This window comes from Camponotus vicinus, unplaced genomic scaffold (genome assembly GCF_025532165.1).
Source record: "Camponotus vicinus isolate PSW18456_S1 unplaced genomic scaffold, iyCamVici1.0 SCAF_7, whole genome shotgun sequence".
Classification (NCBI taxonomy): Eukaryota; Metazoa; Arthropoda; class Insecta; order Hymenoptera; family Formicidae; genus Camponotus; species Camponotus vicinus.
Window position 1 is genome coordinate 16,269,210 of NW_028141979.1, and position 19,747 is coordinate 16,288,956.

Genomic DNA, 19,747 nt, shown 5'->3' on the forward strand with positions numbered 1-19,747 from the left:
GGACAAATATTTTGGGAACTATAATTTCGGACCAATATTTTGGGACTTTCAATTCAGATACTTTTTATAGCTTGATTACATGTAATTTGAAAGTATTACATCCATTATCTGAAAATAAGTCAACGTCACGTGGTTTCGGCCATCATATTGAATCTTTCATAGCGTGAAGTCAACTTCGCCCCATATGTATAGAAAGTAGAGTACAAGATCTTTCATTTGAGCCCTTATAGACCTCAATCGGACCTATTCAAGCGATTTTATAGTCACATTTTCACAAAAAAATCTAAGTCACGTGGTTTCGGCCGCCATATTGGAGCCGCCATAGTGTAAAATCAATTTTGCCACTCATTTGGAAAGTAGAGCTCAAGACCTTTAATTTGAGCTGTTATAGACCTCTTTTAAGTGAAACCAATTTTGGACAGCAGGGGGTCTTCCGTTCAGAAAGAATGCCTCATATATATATATATATATATATATATATATATATATATATATATATATGTAATATCTATATAAACTTGAAAACTGTGAGTGAGTGTATTACTTACCTGTCATATTGGATGGAGACATCCCGTTCCATATTCCCGCCGAAGGTGATTGCGAGCTGCGATCCTGCGACCCCACGCTGAGCGTTCCTCTAGGATATCCCAGCAGGTGCGGAAATCCGGACGGCCAGCTGCAACCTGAAACAGAAAGCGGAAGGATTGGACGACGTATCAACCTCTTTGTCGTTTGGACGGTGAAAACGACTGGCGACCGTGAAGGAAACATTGGTGAAACAGCCACAGCTTGTTTACCGGTAAGCTTCGCATGCAAGTTCTTTTGCGAAACCATATCTTTTTTTTTCTTTTTTTTGTTGCGCAGGGGAAATCCTCATGAATACCTCCTCTTCCCGGGGAGGGAGAGGAGGTTATGCCGGACTCTTACCGGCTAAAACCTCTGCGGGTGTTCTCCTCAGCGGCTTAAAACGGGGGGGCCACGGGTACGCCAAGGCCATTCTTCCGCGACCCCTCCACCGCCTTACCTTCTATTATTACCGGGAGGAGGGACACCTCCTCCTCCCAGTACCGCCAACGGGGAATATGCCGGCGGGAGATTCCCCGCTCCTCGTTGGCTCCCCAATCGCCGCAGCCCCTGGTCAAGGGGCCTCTTCTTGTGCAGTGAGGGAGGAGCGGGAGGGGGGGCACTACGGAGCCGTATTGCTATAGCTGAGGCTCCTTTGTCCCCGAAACCTCCTCCCACTCCTCCGCTCCTCCTCTTAGAGACCTTTCCTCCTCCTCAGGGATGGTCCCGCGGCGGGGCCGGGGGCCCGAACAGCCTCCTTCTCCCCCGCAGTACTCTCCTGATGCCCGGCACATGTGGTGGGGGGGGGGCATCCTTCTTCTTTCTCTTCTCTCCCTTTCGGCCACCTCCTTCGCCGTCATGACGGCCTCACAAAAGACCGTCACCGCCCTCCACGACTCCTCCTCCTGCGTCATAGCCCTAATGACCGCCGCTAGAGAGAGGTCCTCGCCTATAACCAGGACCGGAGCACGGCGCTGCACCTCCCAGGCCACACAGGCCTTGAGAGTGTGCTGCGCCGTGTCCCGGTCCTCCTCACAATGATGGCACCCGGGGGACATCTCCTTCCCGATGCGGCACAAGTACTGACCGAAACACCCGTGTCCGGTCAGCACCTGCGCCACCCTGAATGTAATCTGCCCCCAACTTCTCCCCACCCATCGCGCAAAAACCGGTAAGACCGCCCTTACCACTCTCTGCTCCTCGTAGGCCGGCCCAGACAATTGCCTTTGCCAGTCCACGAGGACAGAGTCCACCACCTGGCGTCTGATGGCTCCTTTCGCGATCAGACCCAGATTAATTCCCCTCTCCCGAAGTCCCCGGACCCTCCAGTACATCAGCGCCTGGCTCCGGGGGAGCTCCAGGGGAGGGGCCCCCGCCAACAGCGCCGCCGCCGCATACGACACTGTGCGGTATGCACGGGCGGCCCTCAGCACGATGGGCCGATGCGCCCCCCGCAAAAGACTCCCGATCTTTCTGGACCTCGAGGCCGCATCCGCCCAGATCGGAGCCCCATACAGGGCTACCGATCCGACCGTGCCCGACATATAACTTGCGGATACGGCCGTCCGGCCCCCCGAGGTTGGGAAGCAGCCTCGATAAAGAGGCCGCCACCCTCCCCATCTTGGGGGCCAGCTGGGCGAAGTGCTCTCCGAAGTCCCACCTCCCGTCCAAGTGGAGGCCCAGAACCTTCATCCGGGCCCCCACCCAGATCTCATGTCCATCAACCCTCAGAGAAAGTCTGGGGGGAGCCCCCCGGGAGCCATCGTGGAAGAAGATGGCTTCCGTCTTCTGAGGGGCCACGCCCAGGTCCAGATATTTAATGCCCCCAACCACCCCGGCCACCGCGACGTTTCCCTTCGCGATCGCGTCCTCCCAGCTCCTCTCTCCGGCCAACACTAAAGTGTCATCTGCGTAGCAGATGACGTGGCAGCCGGGGGGAAGAACCTTCCCCAAGACCTCGTCGTACGCGAGGTTCCACAAGAGGGGGCCCAGAACGGACCCCTGCGGCACCCCGCGACGAATTGGCCTCCTCCTACACACCCCCACCGCGTCGCGGAAAACGATTCCTCTACCCTCAAAATAGGCCCTAACCAGGTAGCCCGGGACCCCATGCGCCCGAAGACCCGCACCAATCTTATCCCACGGGAGGGTATTAAAGGTGTTGACTATGTCTAAAGACACAGCCAACGCCTCCCCCCCGCCTTGGATAATTTGTTCCGAGCAGGCCCGCAGTTCAACAACCGCGTCGATGGTCGACCGGCCCGCCCGGAACCCAAACTGCCGCTCGCTGAGCCCCGCATTCTCCCGCAGGTGCTCATTGAGCCGCCCCACCACTATTCTTTCCATCAGCTTACCGACCTCATCTAGCAAGCAGAGAGGCCGGTAAGCCGACGGCTCCGTGGGGTCCTTTCCCCCCTTCGGAAGAAGGACTAATTTCGCCTCTTTCCAGGGGGAAGGAAAGACCCCTTCCCTGAGGCATCTCGAAAAGAGATACCTTAGGGACCCCCCGACTTCACCCATAACCAGGGCCCAGACCTTCCCAGGGATGCCGTCCGGACCCGGAGCCTTGTTCGTCTTCATTTTCCGGACAGCATCCCTCATCTCCCCCTCCGATACCTCCCAATCCTCTCTCCACTCGGGCACTTCTCTCGAAAGGGGGAAGGGTGTCGCATCCCCCGTTCGCCCGGGGAAGAGGGCCCCGACCACCTCCCCGAGGACCCAGGGTCCAGGGACTCCGTGGTCGGAGGCGCCCGCAGCGTCAACTTCTTGAGGACCATACAGTACGGGCGCCCCCACGGATCCTCGTTTAGGGAGGAGATACAGTAGCGGCGGAAAGTATTTTGACAACGCGTTTTTTGTCGGTAGAGCGCACATCGGACGCGCTGCTGATTAGAAGTTGTTGTTAGTAAACACTTTTCTGCAGTCTGCAGCAGTGACAACATCAGTTTTGATTGGATGGATATTTCGTTTCGGAGGTGCTGCTATTATCTTTAATCTGTAAGTCGAAAAATATTTTGACACAGAGGATTATGTCTAAAAGAGACACGCAGGGGCTCACGTAAGTTACTTTATTTACGGTTTTTGCTTACTTTATGTTTTGTTTACGTTCAGGAACTATGCCAAAACAAAAGGAATACTCCGACGACATAAAGTCGGCTGTTATTGCAGCATTGAAAAATGGAAAATCTCAAGCTCAAGTAGCGAGAGATTTTAATCTGAGCAGACAAATAATCTCGTTCTGGAACCGTAAACAGCAGTCCACAGGCTCGGTTAGCAACAAACAAAGGTCGGGCCGACCGCCAAAACTCACTGACAAGGTATCTAGGATTATCCGCCGCATGAGTGTCGCTAATCCACGTCTGACAGCAGCTGACATTAAGAGAGATCTAAATGAGAATCACAGTCTTGACATTAGTTTAACCACTGTAAAACAATGCCTCCGCAACGCGAATTTGTTTGGCAGACGTCCCTTTAAAAAGCCATTCATATCCGCGAGGAACAGAAAGGCGCGTCTCGAATTTGCTCAAAAGTACAAGAATTGGACTAGTCAGGAGTGGGCTCGTGTGCTGTGGAGCGACGAAAGCAAGTTCAATCTTTTCTCATCTGATGGCATAAGGTATGTTAGACGACCTCCGAACAAAAGAGATGACCCCAAGTATCAGGTACCGACCGTTAAGCACGGTGGTGGCCATGTCATGATTTGGGGCTGCTTCTCTCGTTCAGAAGTCGGTCCGTTAGTCGAAGTGATATCATGGACCGATTTCGTTATTGCGAAATACTGCAGAATCACATGCTCCCTTATGCTAAGCGCAACCTTGCCAGAAACTGGATTTTCCAGCAGGATAACGATCCGAAACACACCTCTGCACATGTAAAAGAGTTCTTTACGTCTAAGAAGATTAAAGTTCTAGAGTGGCCAAGTCAGAGTCCCGACCTAAACCCGATAGAACATCTATGGGAAGAGTTAGATAGACGGACTACTATGGGAAGAGTTAGATAGACGCCGCTACTGTAAGGTCCTCCCAAGCCCTGGTCTTGGACTTCCCGATGGCTGCGCCGAGGGAGCACCGGGCCTCCCGATACTCCCCCCGCGCCCGCTCAGTGCCCGCCTTGCTCCTATGCCTCCATCGCAGGTACCTTTGAAGCCGGCGTCTGGCCCGGACCGAGGCTTCGCGAAGTTTCGCGATTTCCTCGGTCCACCAGTACGCCGACCTCCTCCCGCATTCCCTTCTCACCCTTGGCATCGAGGCGTCGCAAACTCCCCAGAAAGCTTTGCGAAGCCTCAACGCCAACTCCTCCACTCCCGTTCCCTCCCAGGATTGGGCTTCCTCCCCCCATACCCATAGCGAGGCATGCACCGAAGCCATCAGGTCCGGGTTCAATTTCGTGAGGGACCATCTGCGTTTCTCCTCCATGTGTGATCCTGTGAGTGGCCGGTGGGCAGCCAAACTGAGCTCGATGTACCTGTGATCGGACAGGGTCTCGAACTCAACAGCCACCCTCCAGCCACCCACCATGCGCAGGGCCGCAGGGGAGGCCCACGTCAAATCGATGATGGACTCCCCCTGCGGCCTCACGCACGTGGCCACGGTCCCTTCATTGAGCAGGGTCAGCCCTAGTGACCCTGCCCAATCCAACAGCACCTCCCCGCGCCGATCCCAGTACCGGCAACCCCAAGCTGGCTGCTCCTCACCACTCCTTCCATTTCGCCGAGCACGGTTTCAAACTGGGCCAGGCTCAGCGACGGGGGGGGGGTGTATACCCCCACAACGCAGGTGGTCCCCCACCTCACCGTCGCAAAACAACTGCCACTGGCCCCTATCCTGCAGGAGGGCGACTCACCGTCGCCCCCCCGCACGATGGCCACACGTGGCGCGGCCCGCCCCGAGCCCCCGCCCGCAAACCAGGACGGGTGGTCGGGGGGGGACCGCATACGGCTCCGCCACGACTCCCAGCCCGCAGCCACGCTCCGCCATTGTGTGCAGGAATAAATCCTGTGCATGGCGGGCGTGGTTGAGGTTGGCCTGCAATATGATAGAGGTCTTACGCTTACCCCTATCCATCCTGTGTCCTCTCCACCTCGACCGTTTCCCCCCTCGATGTCCTCTCTCTCGGGGGCTTTTGCGCCTTGGGTGGGTCCTGCTGTAGCTGTTGCTGCTGCATCTCCACCTCCATCCCCATCGAGTCCTCTTTAGGTGCGTTCGACTTCGCCGTCCCGAGCAGCGGGAGTGGGGGGGACGCGGCCAGTCGCCATGTTGCAGCCCGCAACGCCCATCCTGTGATCCGCCTTCCTCCCAGCTTCGGTGCATAGCAGACAGCGGGGAGCCGCCTGGCACGCCGACGCTGTGTGGCCGACTACTCCACACCTATAGCAGGTACGCGACCTGTCTTCCCTTCCACTGCACCTGACGGCAACATGTCCCTCCCTCCAACACTTAAAGCAGTAGGAGGGACGCGCCGCTGTCGATTCCACCCTCACGGTCGACCATCCAACCCTGATACGGCCAACCTCGGCCAAGTCATCAGCCGCCGCGACCGGGCAACGGACCCAGGACATCCCCATTCCATTGGTGGACCTGGTGATAGATGCCCTGATCTCACTTATTTTAGCCACGCCTCTTGCTGCAATAGCTGCAACAACCTCGTCCGTAGTTACGGCCTCAAATCTCTGACCCGGACCACGGCAGACGGTCTCGAGATTTTCACCGAGGGGTCTTCGGCGAAGACCAGCCGCATCTCCGCGGCAAGAGCCTTCGCCTTGGACTCCCTATTCTCTTTCTTATTACCCGGGATTTCAAGGACATACGCCCCCGTCATCCCTCGCCGGGTGCGTATGTCCTCGATTCCCAGGCTCTTAAGTCTCTCCGCTCCTATGCCCTGTCTGGCCCTACGCATTACGTCTGCGTAAGACCCTTCAGGAGCTGTGATGGTAATCGCAGCAGTGGAGGGGACCCTTCTACCTCTTAGTGGGGGAGGAGGATTCCCTCCACCACCGCCACCTCCACTATTCTCCGGCTTCCTGGCTGCGGGTGCCAGTGGCTGTTAGGGAGGGGGCAGGGTTCTCACTGATCCCTTCTCCCCCCCTTCCAACCACCGTAGCCCATGTTGGTTCCACGGTCCTCCTCTCCGGATCCTCTTCCTTCTTCCCCTCTTCCTGCGGTTACGCCTGTCCACTCCCCACTGTCCCGACTGCAGAAGGGGCAAGGGGCGCAGTCATTTCCTTCTTCTTTTTCTTCTTCTTTTTTGGCGCCCTCTCGGCGCCCGAGGTCCCCGGCATGGGGGCCTCAGGCGCCAGGAGAGTCAAACTCCATGGCGGTGGGAAAATCAGCGACAGGAGTCGGTGGAGGGGGAGCCAAAGATCCCCACGACCCCCGAACGTTGAGTCTCCCCGCCACCTCTCCAACAATCCGGCCTATTATTCCCTCCATTTGTTGGAGGAGAAAGTAACTCGGCTCAAACCCACTCGTCACCCCCCCCGAGGGGAGGGGGCGCGGGCTGACCTCCGCTCTTGGCGGGGGACGTCCCCGTCCCCCCCACCGTCACAGGTGATGGCAAGGTCAAGAGGGGTGGGCGGGCGGGGGGGAGTTCTGTCCTCCCCCCACCGTCCACACGACCCCCCGATCCGTCCCCCCGATACATCTCTCCTTAACCTCCTGGAGCTCTTCCTTTAGGCTCCTCATCCTCCTCCTCAACTCCTCATTCTCCCTTTGCGCCTTTTCGCCTTCTCTTCTGTAGAGGGACACCTGCTCTAACTCCCTCTCCATTCTCTCCTTCTCCAATTGCATGCCCCTAATCTTCCTCCTGAGGCCTGCCACAACGTCGTCCGCGTCTCCGCTGCTTCCCTCTTGCAGTCTGTGCGCCAGGAGGTTCACGCCTGCATGGACCTTGAGGGCCGCCATCCTCAGTGCCCTGACATAGGTGCCTTTCAAGTTCTTGGACATTCTTGGACCACTTTCTCTAGGGTGCGAACCACCTGCATCATCTCGGATGTGATGTCCGGAGTTGGCTGGTTCTCCAACTCCTCCATCACCTCCTCAACGCTTGGCAGGTTCGCAGCGGGGCGGATTACGAGGTTGGGATCGGCCATCCTCCTCTCCTCCCATTCCTCGCATTCTCTCCTCTTGTTTTCTCTCTCTCTCTCTCTCTCTCTCTCTCTCTCTCTCCCGGATCACGTCTACCATATTCGTGGTCCTTGGCCTGTTCAGCTTCTTCTCCGTCGCTGTAGCAGAGCCCTCGTCCTCCGTAACGGGGACCGAGGGGACCGAGTCAGAGGAGGTGCCCCTGCCTCTTTTCATCGCTTTGGAGAGGACAAAGACGGTAGAGGATGCCTCGCTCGTCTCCCCCTCCTCGGGAATCAGCGTAGGCTCCTCCACGAAGATGACGGAGTCCCCCGCTGCCCCGGAGACATCCAACGGTGTAGACGCCCGTCTACTCCTAGCCTGTACTTCGGGCGGCATCTCCAGCCTATCCAGCCGGACCATCGGCTGCAAGCTCCCGACGTCCGGGAGGCTACTTGTCCTCGGGACGTCCGGAAGCACAGCCAACGTCTCCGCTTTTTTTGGCCCGGCAATGTTCGTGGGAGAGCGCGCTATTAAGCTGCTCCGGCGAAAGATGGCTTCCTCCTCGTTTCCGCGCACCACCTCCACCACCTCATTGACCACCGCCTGAGGTATATCCTTGGTGGCCCTCGTCTTCTTTATACCTGGGACGTCCAGGTACGTTACTGCCTTCGGATCGAAGACAGTACTTCCGACTCCCTTCACCGGCGGTGAAGCCATTTCCTTAATCCCCCCCAGTTTGATATATGTGTGTATTTCTTCCATATGTATCTGCAAATAATCCGGTTCGGCCATCATGGCAGCCCCACCGCGGTGGGGCTCCTTCCCCGGTGATAAAGAGCCCTAGTTAAGGGAAGGGAAACAGAGAAGCTGCTTTCGACTGGCCAGGCCTATCCCTTCCAGTGACTCTACAATAAAAAGGTTCCCGGAGAGGGCCGGGTCCACGCTGATGCTAAAGGTTTAGCCTCACCCCAGGGAAGGAAGGCGTGCCGATCCGAACGGTCGCTCCCCCCGACCCCGGGCTAGAGGGTGCCAAGGTATATCCCCCATCGGCAGGGTATGGGGTAAGGGAGCCACTCCTCACCCCCGCACCGTGTCACAGGGGCGGGTTTCAACTCCCGGCTAGGCTCCAGCCGGAGAACACGGAGCGGTCTTCCCACTAGTATGCATAACCGTTCACGGGAACCTTGCCACTGCTGTGGGCTTACGATCTCCCATATTACTAGGTCAGAGGCCCAGGTACTGACTTCACGCGCTCCCCCCGGTCGGAGGGCTACTACTCCCCCCTTGATTAGTCTCCGAGAAATATCCACACACCCCTGCTCCACGCTCATACATCCATCATCCACACATACGTGCAATGGTGCGCTCTTAGACCCTCTCCCAAAGGAGTGGGAGCTCTCTTACCACGACAAGGTGGCGCACCGTCGAGAGAGTGCGAAACCATATCTTGTCCGTCACACCTTAACCTACCGTAACCTACCATAACTAAAAACTGTTTGCTGTCGCCGGGTAAATATCATCGCGTTGTCGCGTCGTCGCGTCGTGTAATAACGTATGTGCGTGTGTGTTTCTTTAATCGAGTTGTTTTTAATTGCCAACAGTGATTATTCGACAGTGATTGATAGTGATTAGTGATAGTCATTGGTAAATTTCCCGTCTTATCGAGTGAGTGAATGAATGTGATTATGTTGAAGTTTATAAAAGAATACATTTTATAAAAGGAAAAAAAACTTTCGATTAATTATTTAGTGTGGATCTCTGTCCCTTAGAACGTGATATCTACGTTCAATTTGAGTGAAAGTTCGATCTGTCGGAAAATTCATTTCTCAAGGATGTAACGCGGTCGCCTTTCTCGACGCTCCGGATCGGCTCGTCGGTTAGTCAGGATTCGAGAGAAGGGGAGAATCAAGCTTGTGCGAACAATACGGAAAACAATCTTTATTACTAAGAGTATTTACAGTATGTACAAGTGTTATGTTTGTGTGCGTGGTGTGTGTGTGTGTTGGTGTGTTTGAGGGTGCTCGTATTGTTGTGTGCGTGTGTGTGTCTGGAATTCTAGTCGTGATTAAATCTAGGCGGTAAGCTATGTACAAGGCAGAACGCAAGCGTGCGTGGATGATTAAAGCTAGGCGGGAAGCTATGTACAAGGCATAGCGAGAACGCAAACGCGGGCGGAATATCGCAACGGTAAGCGGCGCAACTTAAAACTACTGTACAAGGCGGAAGGGCTGAGTGTCACGTCAGCCCTGGAATCCGGAGACACCCGGTCGAATCGAGATACCTTGATGCGGACTGATAACGGAACCGAGAGACACCTCGGTAGCGGGTCCGAGAAACACCTCGGTCAGATAGCCGGAGACACCCGGTCGAATCGAGAGACGCCTCGATGCGGATTGGTAGCGGAGCCGAGAGACACCTCGGTAGCGGGTCCGAGAAACACCTCGGTCAGGTAGCCGGAGACTCCCGGTCGGATCGAGAGACGCCTCGATACGGACTGGTAGCGGAACCGAGAGACACCTCGGTAGCGGGTCCGAGGAACACCTCGGTCAGGTAGCCGGAGACTCCCGGTCGGATCGAGAGACGCCTCGATACGGACTGGTAGCGGAACCGAGAGACACCTCGGTAGCGGGTCCGAGGAACACCTCGGTCAGGTAGCCGGAGACACCCGGCTGAATTGAGAGACGCCTCGATGCGGACCGCGGTAACGCATTCGAGAGACACCTCGATTTAGTGATTTGGTCGGAGCGTTCGTTAGGATCGCAGGACGGGATCTGGTCTCGACGTGCCGGCTTTTATACCCGGTTGCATTCGGCTGCATTCCGATGTCCGCCTTCCAGGTGGCTGCCCAGGTAAGGAGAGTGCGTGCGAGAGAAGCAGCGAATGGTCGGGCGAAGTAGGGAGCGAGCACCCATGCATGAGAGCGAAACAGCAAGCGTCGAACGGACGAGTGAGCGAGACAAGTGATTACTCATAGATATTAGGTGACAATGTAGATTATTATGAGGCGCGAGTAGCTCTATCTGATCAATGATTTTGCTTATCATTAATCGAACGATCGTTGCCGCAACTTCGTGAAAGGAAGAAATTGTGGAGTCGGCTGGACGTAACAATTATATAACTGAAAAAAGAACAAAAATAAATACTACTGTGTATACTATTTAAATATTATTTTAAATAATATCTTATTCAGTCTTTCTTGAAACAAGTTCTCGCAGCAATTCATTTCGTTCTCGCCTTAAATTGTTTGCAGTTTGTTAAGGAAATAAGCGAACACGCGGTCGCGATCATGAAGAAGATTCAAAATATAGATATTTACACAAGCATTCCGTTACCATGAGTTCACCGCGAAGGTTCGAGAAATTTACCTTATTTGGTTAACATGATCGCGTGAATCGCTGATTGGCAGCCCTTTGTCGTTCGATCGATTTGGCCAATAATATCGAGAGCGTGTCGGCAGCTCGATCCGGAGCTCGCCTCGCGGAACCGTCGTTGCCGCAGTGCGAGAAGGAATCGCGAGAGAAGTGTACGTAGTGAAAATTTAGCGCGACGTAGTCCAGAGACTAGTTTTGCAAAATAAAGTGTGCAGACGAGAATCGAGTCCAGTCTAATTAATAAAACGCTATCAGTTCCACTTTCTTGGCGACATCACCTCAAGCGAAAACCCTCCAAAATAGCTACAGTGTTCGTGCGAGATTCGAAGGCGCGCGGACATTGTTTGGTCCTTCGAGCCGGATTTCGGTCGCATTAGTGGGATCGTAGTCGTCATTTGTCGAACATTTGTGCCGTTCTCTTGGATCGATTGCAAAAATCTCATTATAGTTCATCAGACTATCACACGGACAGTGATTTCGCAGTTAGACAGATCTATTGGACACATTGCTTGTCTCTCTCTTTGTAGTAATCGCGACTAAGCGTGCGTGAAACAGAAAATCTCGCATCATCGCCGCGTCACACGGATTCCATTGTCGCTTGATAAATCTCTCGCTCTCTCGCACTCTTGACCCCACGTGCGGCTCACGTGCTGCGGCCCTGCTCGTTCCGTCTTGCTTACGGACGAGCGTCATCATACCGGTATTGCGTTCTTAACCGCTCAGCACCCCGCGTAGCAAGTACGCGTCGCGGTGCCCTACGATTTAGTGATACTGTGAATCACGTGCAGTTCTGTGAACTCCGTGAGACCACCAGACAATCATGTCAGACGAAGTGCGTCAACTTCTTGTTGATCAGGCTAATGCTACTGCCTTGATTAAGCGAGTCCTAGTCAATTTTAAGAAGCTCCCCAAGGCAAATGTAACGCTTTCCAGGACGAAGGGTCGACTCTTGGATCTGAAGGATCTCTGGAACAAGGTCCAACAGCTGCATAATCGACTGTGTCTTTTGGCGACAGCAGAAGATAGGAAGGTCATCCCCTACTTCATCAACGATGACTTCTATGAGGCCGAGGAAGCCTACAACGACGCTGCCGATTACCTTCACGAAACGATGAGTAAAATTTGTAAAGTAGAATCCTCGCCTTGTAACAATAGTACAGACTCTTCTTTTTGCGAAGCACATAGCGGCCCTGCGCTTCAGCTGCCGCTATCTCCTTACCTAAATTTTCCGGTAATTATTTAGAATGGGAGAATTTTCGTAACACGTTCGAATCGCTCGTCGCTAATAACGATGCGCTTACAAATACTCAGAAATTTCATTATTTGAAATCTAGTGTCAACGGAGACACTGCGTTTCTAATCGCTAATCTAAAGATTTCCGACGCTAATTATGATTCTGCGTGGCAGTTGTTACTGGACGAACATGATGATAAGCAGGCACTAATACACGCTCATATTCATTCTTTTGTTAGTCTTCCGTCAATGAAATGTGAAAATGTTATCGAACTAAAGAAGTTGCGCGATACATTGTCTGCATCATTAGCCGCTCTGACAAACCTCGGACGTCCGGTTAATCAATGGGATGACGTTCTCATTTATATTATCTCCCAAAAGTTTAGTCAGCGCACGAGAAACGAATGGAATTTAAAGCGTAGCGCTTTGTCTTCTGATCTTCCTTCCTATAAGGATCTTAATGAGTTTATGACGCTCCGAATCCGAGGATTGACAGACCTTTCCGATTCGTCCAGCAACACGATAAATTCACGTAACAATAAATCTAAATCGTCTGTAAATAGCGTATCAGTGGTCAAATGCGTGAACTGCACCGGGAATCATAATTTAACAAAATGTGAAGACTTTCTCTCCAAATCAATCGCGCAGCGCAACACGATTGTGAAACAAAATAAACTCTGCTTCAATTGTTTGCGATCGGGACATTTCACGTTGAAATGTAAAACCAAAACTAGATGCACACACTGTGGTCGCGCTCATCACTCGACATTGCATGCTGTCAATAGCGAAACTCGAAATGAGCCCGTTTTGCAAGCACCTGCGACAGCGGTCGTAGCGCAATCGCAAGCGAATGATTCTGCTGCTGCGAGCGATGCAGCCGTTGCGAGCGTGCAAACTGTACAGACGCGACTCTCGTCTACGCCGAATGTTTTACTTGCTACCGCATGGGTAGTCGACCTTCACACGTCGGAGGGTCGTCGTTTCAAAGTGCGAGCTTTACTGGATCAGGGATCCACGTTCAGTTTCATTTCAGAGTCCTTGTGTCAGATAATGAAAACAAAACGACATCGCGCCGATCTCCAAATCCGCTGTTTCGGAGAAAATATACTGGTATCGCGAAATCGAGAGTTCTTATAAGCTTATCGCCGTGTTCTAAAGGCGCGCCGATATTTCCGTTAACCGCGTATGTGTATCAGAGAATTACTTCTTACGCAGCTTCGCAAATTCAGCCGATCGATTCGTGGTCGCATCTCCGAGACTTGTCGCTTGCGGATCCCAATCCGGCAAGTAATCATCCGATTCATTTACTGATCGGAGCTGATCTCTATGGTTCATTATTGTTAGGTGACCTTCGCCAAGGTCTTATTGGTACACCCACCGCACAGAGCACCGCGCTCGGGTGGATCTTATCTGGTCCGACGGACGCCGCCCGACCCACGAACGAGTGCGCATCGGTCTTACATTGCGTATCGGACGCAGACGCAGACACGAATTTATTATTGCAAAAGTTTTGGGAAGACGAGGAAATCTTCCAAAAGCTTCCTTTGACTGACGAAGAAAAGCAGTGTGAGGAGCATTTCTCGACGACTCACTCTCGCTTACCTCAGGGTAGATACGTCGTTCGTTTACCCTTCAAGCAAAGTCCTCCAATAAAAATCGGAGAATCGTTACCTATCGCTCTATCCTTTTACAATCGTATGGAAAGGAGATTGCAACAACGCCCGGATATTTGTGTTCAGTACCATGAATTTTTACGCGAGTATCAATCGCTCGGTCATATGAAGCTCGTCGACGAAACGGAAGAAACAGCGGTCATTCCCGTGTATATTCCGCATCACGCTGTTTTGCGCGAATCGAGCAGCACTACCAAGTTACGAGTTGTCTTTAATGCTTCGTGCAAAACCCGCGACGGAACCTCTTTAAACGACCATCTGTTAGTCGGACCGAAACTGCAGACTGACCTTGCCGCGATAATAATGCGTTGGCGTCAATGGTGCTACGTGTATACTGCCGATATCACAAAAATGTTTCGCCAAATTTTAGTCGATCCACTTGATACGGATTTTCAAAGAATTTTGTGGCGTCCCGCCAAGGATTCAGCGATCCAGCACTTCCGTCTTCTTACGGTCACTTACGGTCTCGCCTCTGCACCTTATCTTGCTATGCGTGTCCTAAAACAACTCGCTATGGACGACGGCCCCTCATTTCCAAAAGCTGCCGCGATTATCGGAAACTCGCTATATGTCGACGATATGCTCTTCGGAGATGATGATATTAAAGAACTGCGGGAGGCGCGGAATCAACTAATCGACCTAATGCAAAGAGGCGGCTTTCAGCTTCGCAAATGGGCAGCTAACTCGTCAGAACTTTTGAAAGATATTCCGGTCGGTCAACACGAACTAATTGATCATTTTCTTACGAAAGACGACACTCTTAAGGTACTGGGCCTGTCGTGGATGCCCAAGGAAGATTTCTTCCGTTTTGTAATCTGTTCAGCAAAGCCAACGTTAACGACTAAGCGTTCAATTCTATCGTTTATCGCGAAACTTTATGACCCACTCGGATGGGCTGCTCCGACTGTTATTACAGCAAAGATTCTATTACAAGAACTCTGGTTAATCAAGAGCGATTGGGACGACCCGGTCCCGCCAGAGTTAAATCAACGTTGGATTGATTATCATACGAGTTTAACACAATTAGGTAACGTCCGGATCCCTCGATGGACCGGACGACATAAAGAGAATTTAGGCGTCGAAGTGCATGGATTCGCGGACGCGTCAAATCGCGCCTATGCCGCGGTAATACCTGCGAGTTCTTTACTCTCTCGATAGTTTTCAAATTAGCTTATTCGTGGCAAAAACGAAGGTCGCACCTCTTAAAACAGTGAGCATTCCGCGACTCGAGCTTAATGCTGTCGTACTCCTTTGTCGACTACTTAAATGGACGCTAAGCTCGTTAAATCTCTCTCAAGCTCCGCTCTACGGGTGGACTGATTCTACGATCACGTTAGCATGGCTCAAACAACATCCTTCCAAATGGAGCACTTATGTGGCCCATCGCGTGTCGGAAGTGCAGACCTCATTACCCACGATTCGTTGGAATCATGTCGCTTCGAAGCACAATCCCGCTGATTGTGCCTCTCGCGGTCTATCCGCGACTGACCTTGTGTCACATCATCTCTGGTGGTCAGGTCCGCCATGGTTACTGAAAGCCTCTACCTCTTGGCCGATTCACGAACCCGTGCCTCTGCTTGATTCGTTTCAGAGTTCTCAGATGTTGAGAGAAGCTCGCAAATCAGCGGATCATCACGTTGAACGCACAACCGAGTGGGAACTTTTTAACGACTATTCGAGCTGGACTAAGTTAGTTAGAATCACCGCTTACATCCGCCGATTCGCCGAGAATTTACGGCGAAAGAGACTCTCTCAACAACTTATTCTCTCTGTCTTAGAAGTCACGGAGCTCCGCGATGCGGCCAACTTTTGGTTTCGTTTAGTCCAACAATCCCTTTTCTCGGAGGAATTGGGAGCATTGGACAGGGGATCGCCTATTCCCCGTTCAAGTTCACTGCGGGCCTTAAATCCTTTTCGCGGAGATGATAAATTACTCCGCCTTGGCGGGCGGTTGAGAAATGCGACTATTTGTTATTCAGAGCAACATCCGATTATACTGCCTAAGCATCGCGTATCAGAACTACTCATAGATCAAACGCATAAAGCCACGCTTCATGGTGGCACACAGCTAACATTACGTACCTTGCGACAACGTTATTGGATTTTAGGAGCTCGTAGTTTGGTCAAAACACGTATTCCACAATGTGTAATTTGCGCGCGTCACGCGGCTGCTTCTCCGACTCAAATTATGGGAAATCTTCCTCCCCCTCGTGTCATGCAATCCCCTCCATTCTCGCATACTGGAGTAGATTATGCCGGACCTTTCAGCATTACCCCCTACGTAGGCCGCGGTCAGAAAACCACGAAGCATTACGTCGCCTTATTTATCTGCCTCTCCACGAAAGCTATCCATTTAGAGGACGTGGACGATTATTCCACTGCGGCGTTTTTCGCTGCCTTTCAACGCTTTGCGAGCCGTCGTGGCTTACCATCGCACATGTATAGCGACAATGGCATCAATTTTCACGGTGCAGATCGCGAACTTCAGAAAAGCTTTGCCACCTTACAATCAGACCCTTCCGTGGCCGACAAGTTAGCGAATGATGGTGTGAAATGGCATTTCATACCTGCTGCGGCGCCTCATTTCGGAGGTCTCTGGGAGGCGGGTGTTAAAAGCTTTAAACACCACTTTAGACGAGTAGTGGGATCCCGCATGCTCTCGAGGGCTGAATTTGCAACGCTACTGTGTAAAATCGAAGCGTGCTTAAACTCGCGTCCGATTACGGCTCTCAGAGACGATCCGAGCGATTTCTCGAGCCTAACACCGGGTCATTTTTTTGTTGGTCGCCTGATTAACTCAGTCCCGGAGGAATCAGTAATTGATATCGACCCGACTCGTTTATCGCGTTGGCAACTCGTGCGAGCGATGCAGGAGCAGATCTGGCGCTCTTGGTCCAAGGATTATTTGCATTCGCTACAATCGCGCCATAAATGGCCTACTCCTCAGTCAGAGGTTCAAGTTACTGAATTGATTCTACTTAAGAATCCGTTGCTTCCGCCCTCCAAGTGGGAACTTGCTCGCGTACAAGAAATACACCCAGGGACCGACGGTCACATTCGAGTGGTCACGCTTCGCATCGCTCGCTCGGTGTATAAGAGGCCAATAACTCAGATATGCAGACTGCCCGTGCCTTTTGATCGCGACGAATCGAATAGTTTAAAGACTAAATAATGTAAGATAAGTTCTTTGTTATTGTAAGTTAGCAAATAAGTTTATTGTATGTAACCAGTCCTGGACCGTTTTGTTATGTTTCGTATTCGTTCCGCATACGAGGCGGGCGGTATGTTAAGGAAATAAGCGAACACGCGGTCGCGGTCATGAAAAAGATTCAAAATATAGATATTTACACAAGCATTCCGTTACCGTGAGTTCACCGCGAAGGTTCGAGAAATTTACCTTATTTGGTTAACATGATCGCGTGAATCGCTGATTGGCAGCCCTTTGTCGTTCGATCGATTTGGCCAATAATATCGAGAGCGTGTGGGCAGCTCGATCCGGAGCTCGCCTCGCGGAATCGTCGTTGCCGCAGTGCGAGAAGGAATCGCGAGAGAAGCGTACATAGTGAAAATTTAGCGCGACGTAGTCCAGAGACTAATTTTGCAAAATAAAGTGTGCAGACGAGAATCGAGTCCAGTCTAATTAATAAAACGCTATCAGTTCTACTTTCCTGGCGACATCACCTCAAGCGAAAATCCTCCAAAATAGCTACAGTGTTCGTGCGAGATTCGAAGGCGCGCGGACATAGTTATTAACTGCTCTTTTATCGTGTTTGTCATCTCTTCATAAATTCTTATTTACTTATATTCATTCAAAATTTCTTTTTGTATATTTACTTTTTCATTTCTTTCAACCGAAATATTCTCCGTAAGTTTATCCAAAGTTTTATGGCACTTATCTAGCAATCGGCCCGTATTGCCTACTTGTTTTCGTTTCTTTGATAGCTGTGAAATGTGCATGTTTTTTAATCATATTGATATAAAATTATTATAATATATATGTCATTAGACTCCAATAATACTTTCTATTTTCTATTATATCTCGGCTCGAACACATCGTATCATATTTTGGTATCATGTTTTTTGGTTTTGAGGAAAACTGATAACTCAATCACATTAAATGTGTCACGGACAACTTCCGCGAACTGCCGGCGGATAGTCGCAGCCGGGATCAGGATTCGGTTTGTTAGACAAATGTATGAATCACTCGGTTCTTACGTTAGAAATTAAAACAGATTTATTTAACGTCGAATATGTACAAGAGAAATGTGAGTGCGAGTGTGTATGTAAATACAAACGTGTATGGTGAATGAATGTGCGATATAAATGTACGGTGTGCAGTGTGTGAATGTACTGTATGAATGTGCGATATAAATGTACGGTGTACGGTGTGTGAATGTACTGTATAATTGTACGATATAAATGTACGGTGTGTGGTGTGTGAACGTACGGTATAATTGTGCGTTATAAATGTACGATGTACGGCGTGTGAATGGGGAGTGGCTCATTGGCGCACAGTACAATTGGACACGTTGCAATTGCACACCGTGTTATTAGACACATAAGATTGCGCACCGTTCGATTGGACACGTTACATTTGCCCACCGTTCAATTGGACACAGTTCTTTTGCGCACAGTTCTTTTGCGCACAGTTCTTTTGCCCACAGTTCTTTTGCGCACATTACTTTTGCCCACATTACTTTTGCCCACATTACTTTTGCGCACATTACTTTTGCCCACATTACTTTTGCCCACAGTTTTATAAACCCATGTGGAATCCCAGTTTGCGTTCCAAAGTACACGCACAGCTGCACACCCGCCCCCCGCCCCCCACCCCGTTGCAAACCCATGTGGAACCTCCCTTCGCATGGAAAAGTATATGTGCGCAATTGAACTGTGGGCAAAAGTAATGTGCGCAAAAGTAATGTGGGCAAAAGTAATGTGGGCAAAAGTAATGTGCGCAAAAGAACTGTGGGCAAAAGAACTGTACGCAAAAGAACTGTGCGCAAAAGAACTGTGCGCAAAAGAACTATGTCCAATTGAACGGTGGGCAAATGTAACGTGACCAATCGAACGGTGCGCAAAAGAACTGTGTCCAATTGAACGGTGGGCAAATGTAACGTGTCCAATCGAACGGTGCGCAATCTTATGTGTCTAATAACACGGTGTGCAATTGCAACGTGTCCAATTGTACTGTGCGTAAATGAAGGCTTCTCGTGTGAATGTACTGTATAAATATATGATATAAATGTACGGTGTGCGGTGTGTGAATGTATGGTATAAATGTACGATAATTGTACGGTGTGAGTGTACGGTATAAATGTACGTGCAGTGAATAAAAAGAATGCCGTGTATAATTGCTCGCTAAATCGCGCGTTTCGGAAATGAGAATGCCTTTAAAGGCTTCGCGTAATGCAAAAACACGTCAGCTGTTCCGATTGAATACGCGGTCGATGATCGCGTGACCTACGCGTCGCGTGCCGGTGTTTTTGTGTGTTTTGACGCGCGGTTTTGGCTGCCGTTAATTTCGAGATATATCGAATGCATGCTCGTTCGCTTTTTAATTAAATAATTATTTATTCGCGTTGGATTGTCGCGGGAATACGCCGTGCCGACGAAAGCAGCTCGTCGGAGGTAGCTCTCCTCTCTACCCCGGTGATAAAATACAACGACGGTAAGGCGGCGAGATCTTTTGCCGTGATCGAGATCTCTCGACGATATCGAAGATAGCTCCAATATCTTCCTTGGCGGAAATATAGATTGTTCGGATTTAGCCGTAGGCCCGAAACCGAGAGTGCTCGGCTGAGGAGGAGTGCTCTCCACCTTCTGTTTGATGCTCGAGGCTTTC

At 51.3% G+C, this 19,747-nt stretch overlaps 1 protein-coding gene across 1 annotated transcript; it reads left to right on the forward strand.

Moving 5' to 3' along the window:
• The first annotated feature begins 11,816 nt into the window (after positions 1 to 11,816).
• Positions 11,817 to 17,074, forward strand: LOC145974234 (uncharacterized). Its single transcript, XM_083104040.1, has 4 exons — positions 11,817 to 12,227; positions 12,404 to 13,271; positions 13,445 to 14,929; positions 15,201 to 17,074. The coding sequence occupies exons 1-4, from the start codon at positions 11,817 to 11,819 to the stop codon at positions 17,072 to 17,074; spliced, it is 4,638 nt and encodes a 1,545-aa protein (XP_082960166.1).
• Positions 17,075 to 19,747: the final 2,673 nt, after the last annotated feature.

What these genes read in the sequence shown, in the direction of transcription:
- LOC145974234 (XM_083104040.1), top strand. Translation starts at nt 11,817, where the DNA reads ATGTCAGACGAAGTGCGTCAACTTCTTGTTGATCAGGCTAATGCTACT. An exon ending in TTTCATTTCAGAGTCCTTGT is followed by an intron (nt 13,272 to 13,444) that starts GTCAGATAATGA and finishes CTTCTTACGCAG; the next exon opens with CTTCGCAAATTCAGCCGATC. An exon ending in TACGAGTTTAACACAATTAG is followed by an intron (nt 14,930 to 15,200) that starts GTAACGTCCGGA and finishes ATCTCTCTCAAG; the next exon opens with CTCCGCTCTACGGGTGGACT.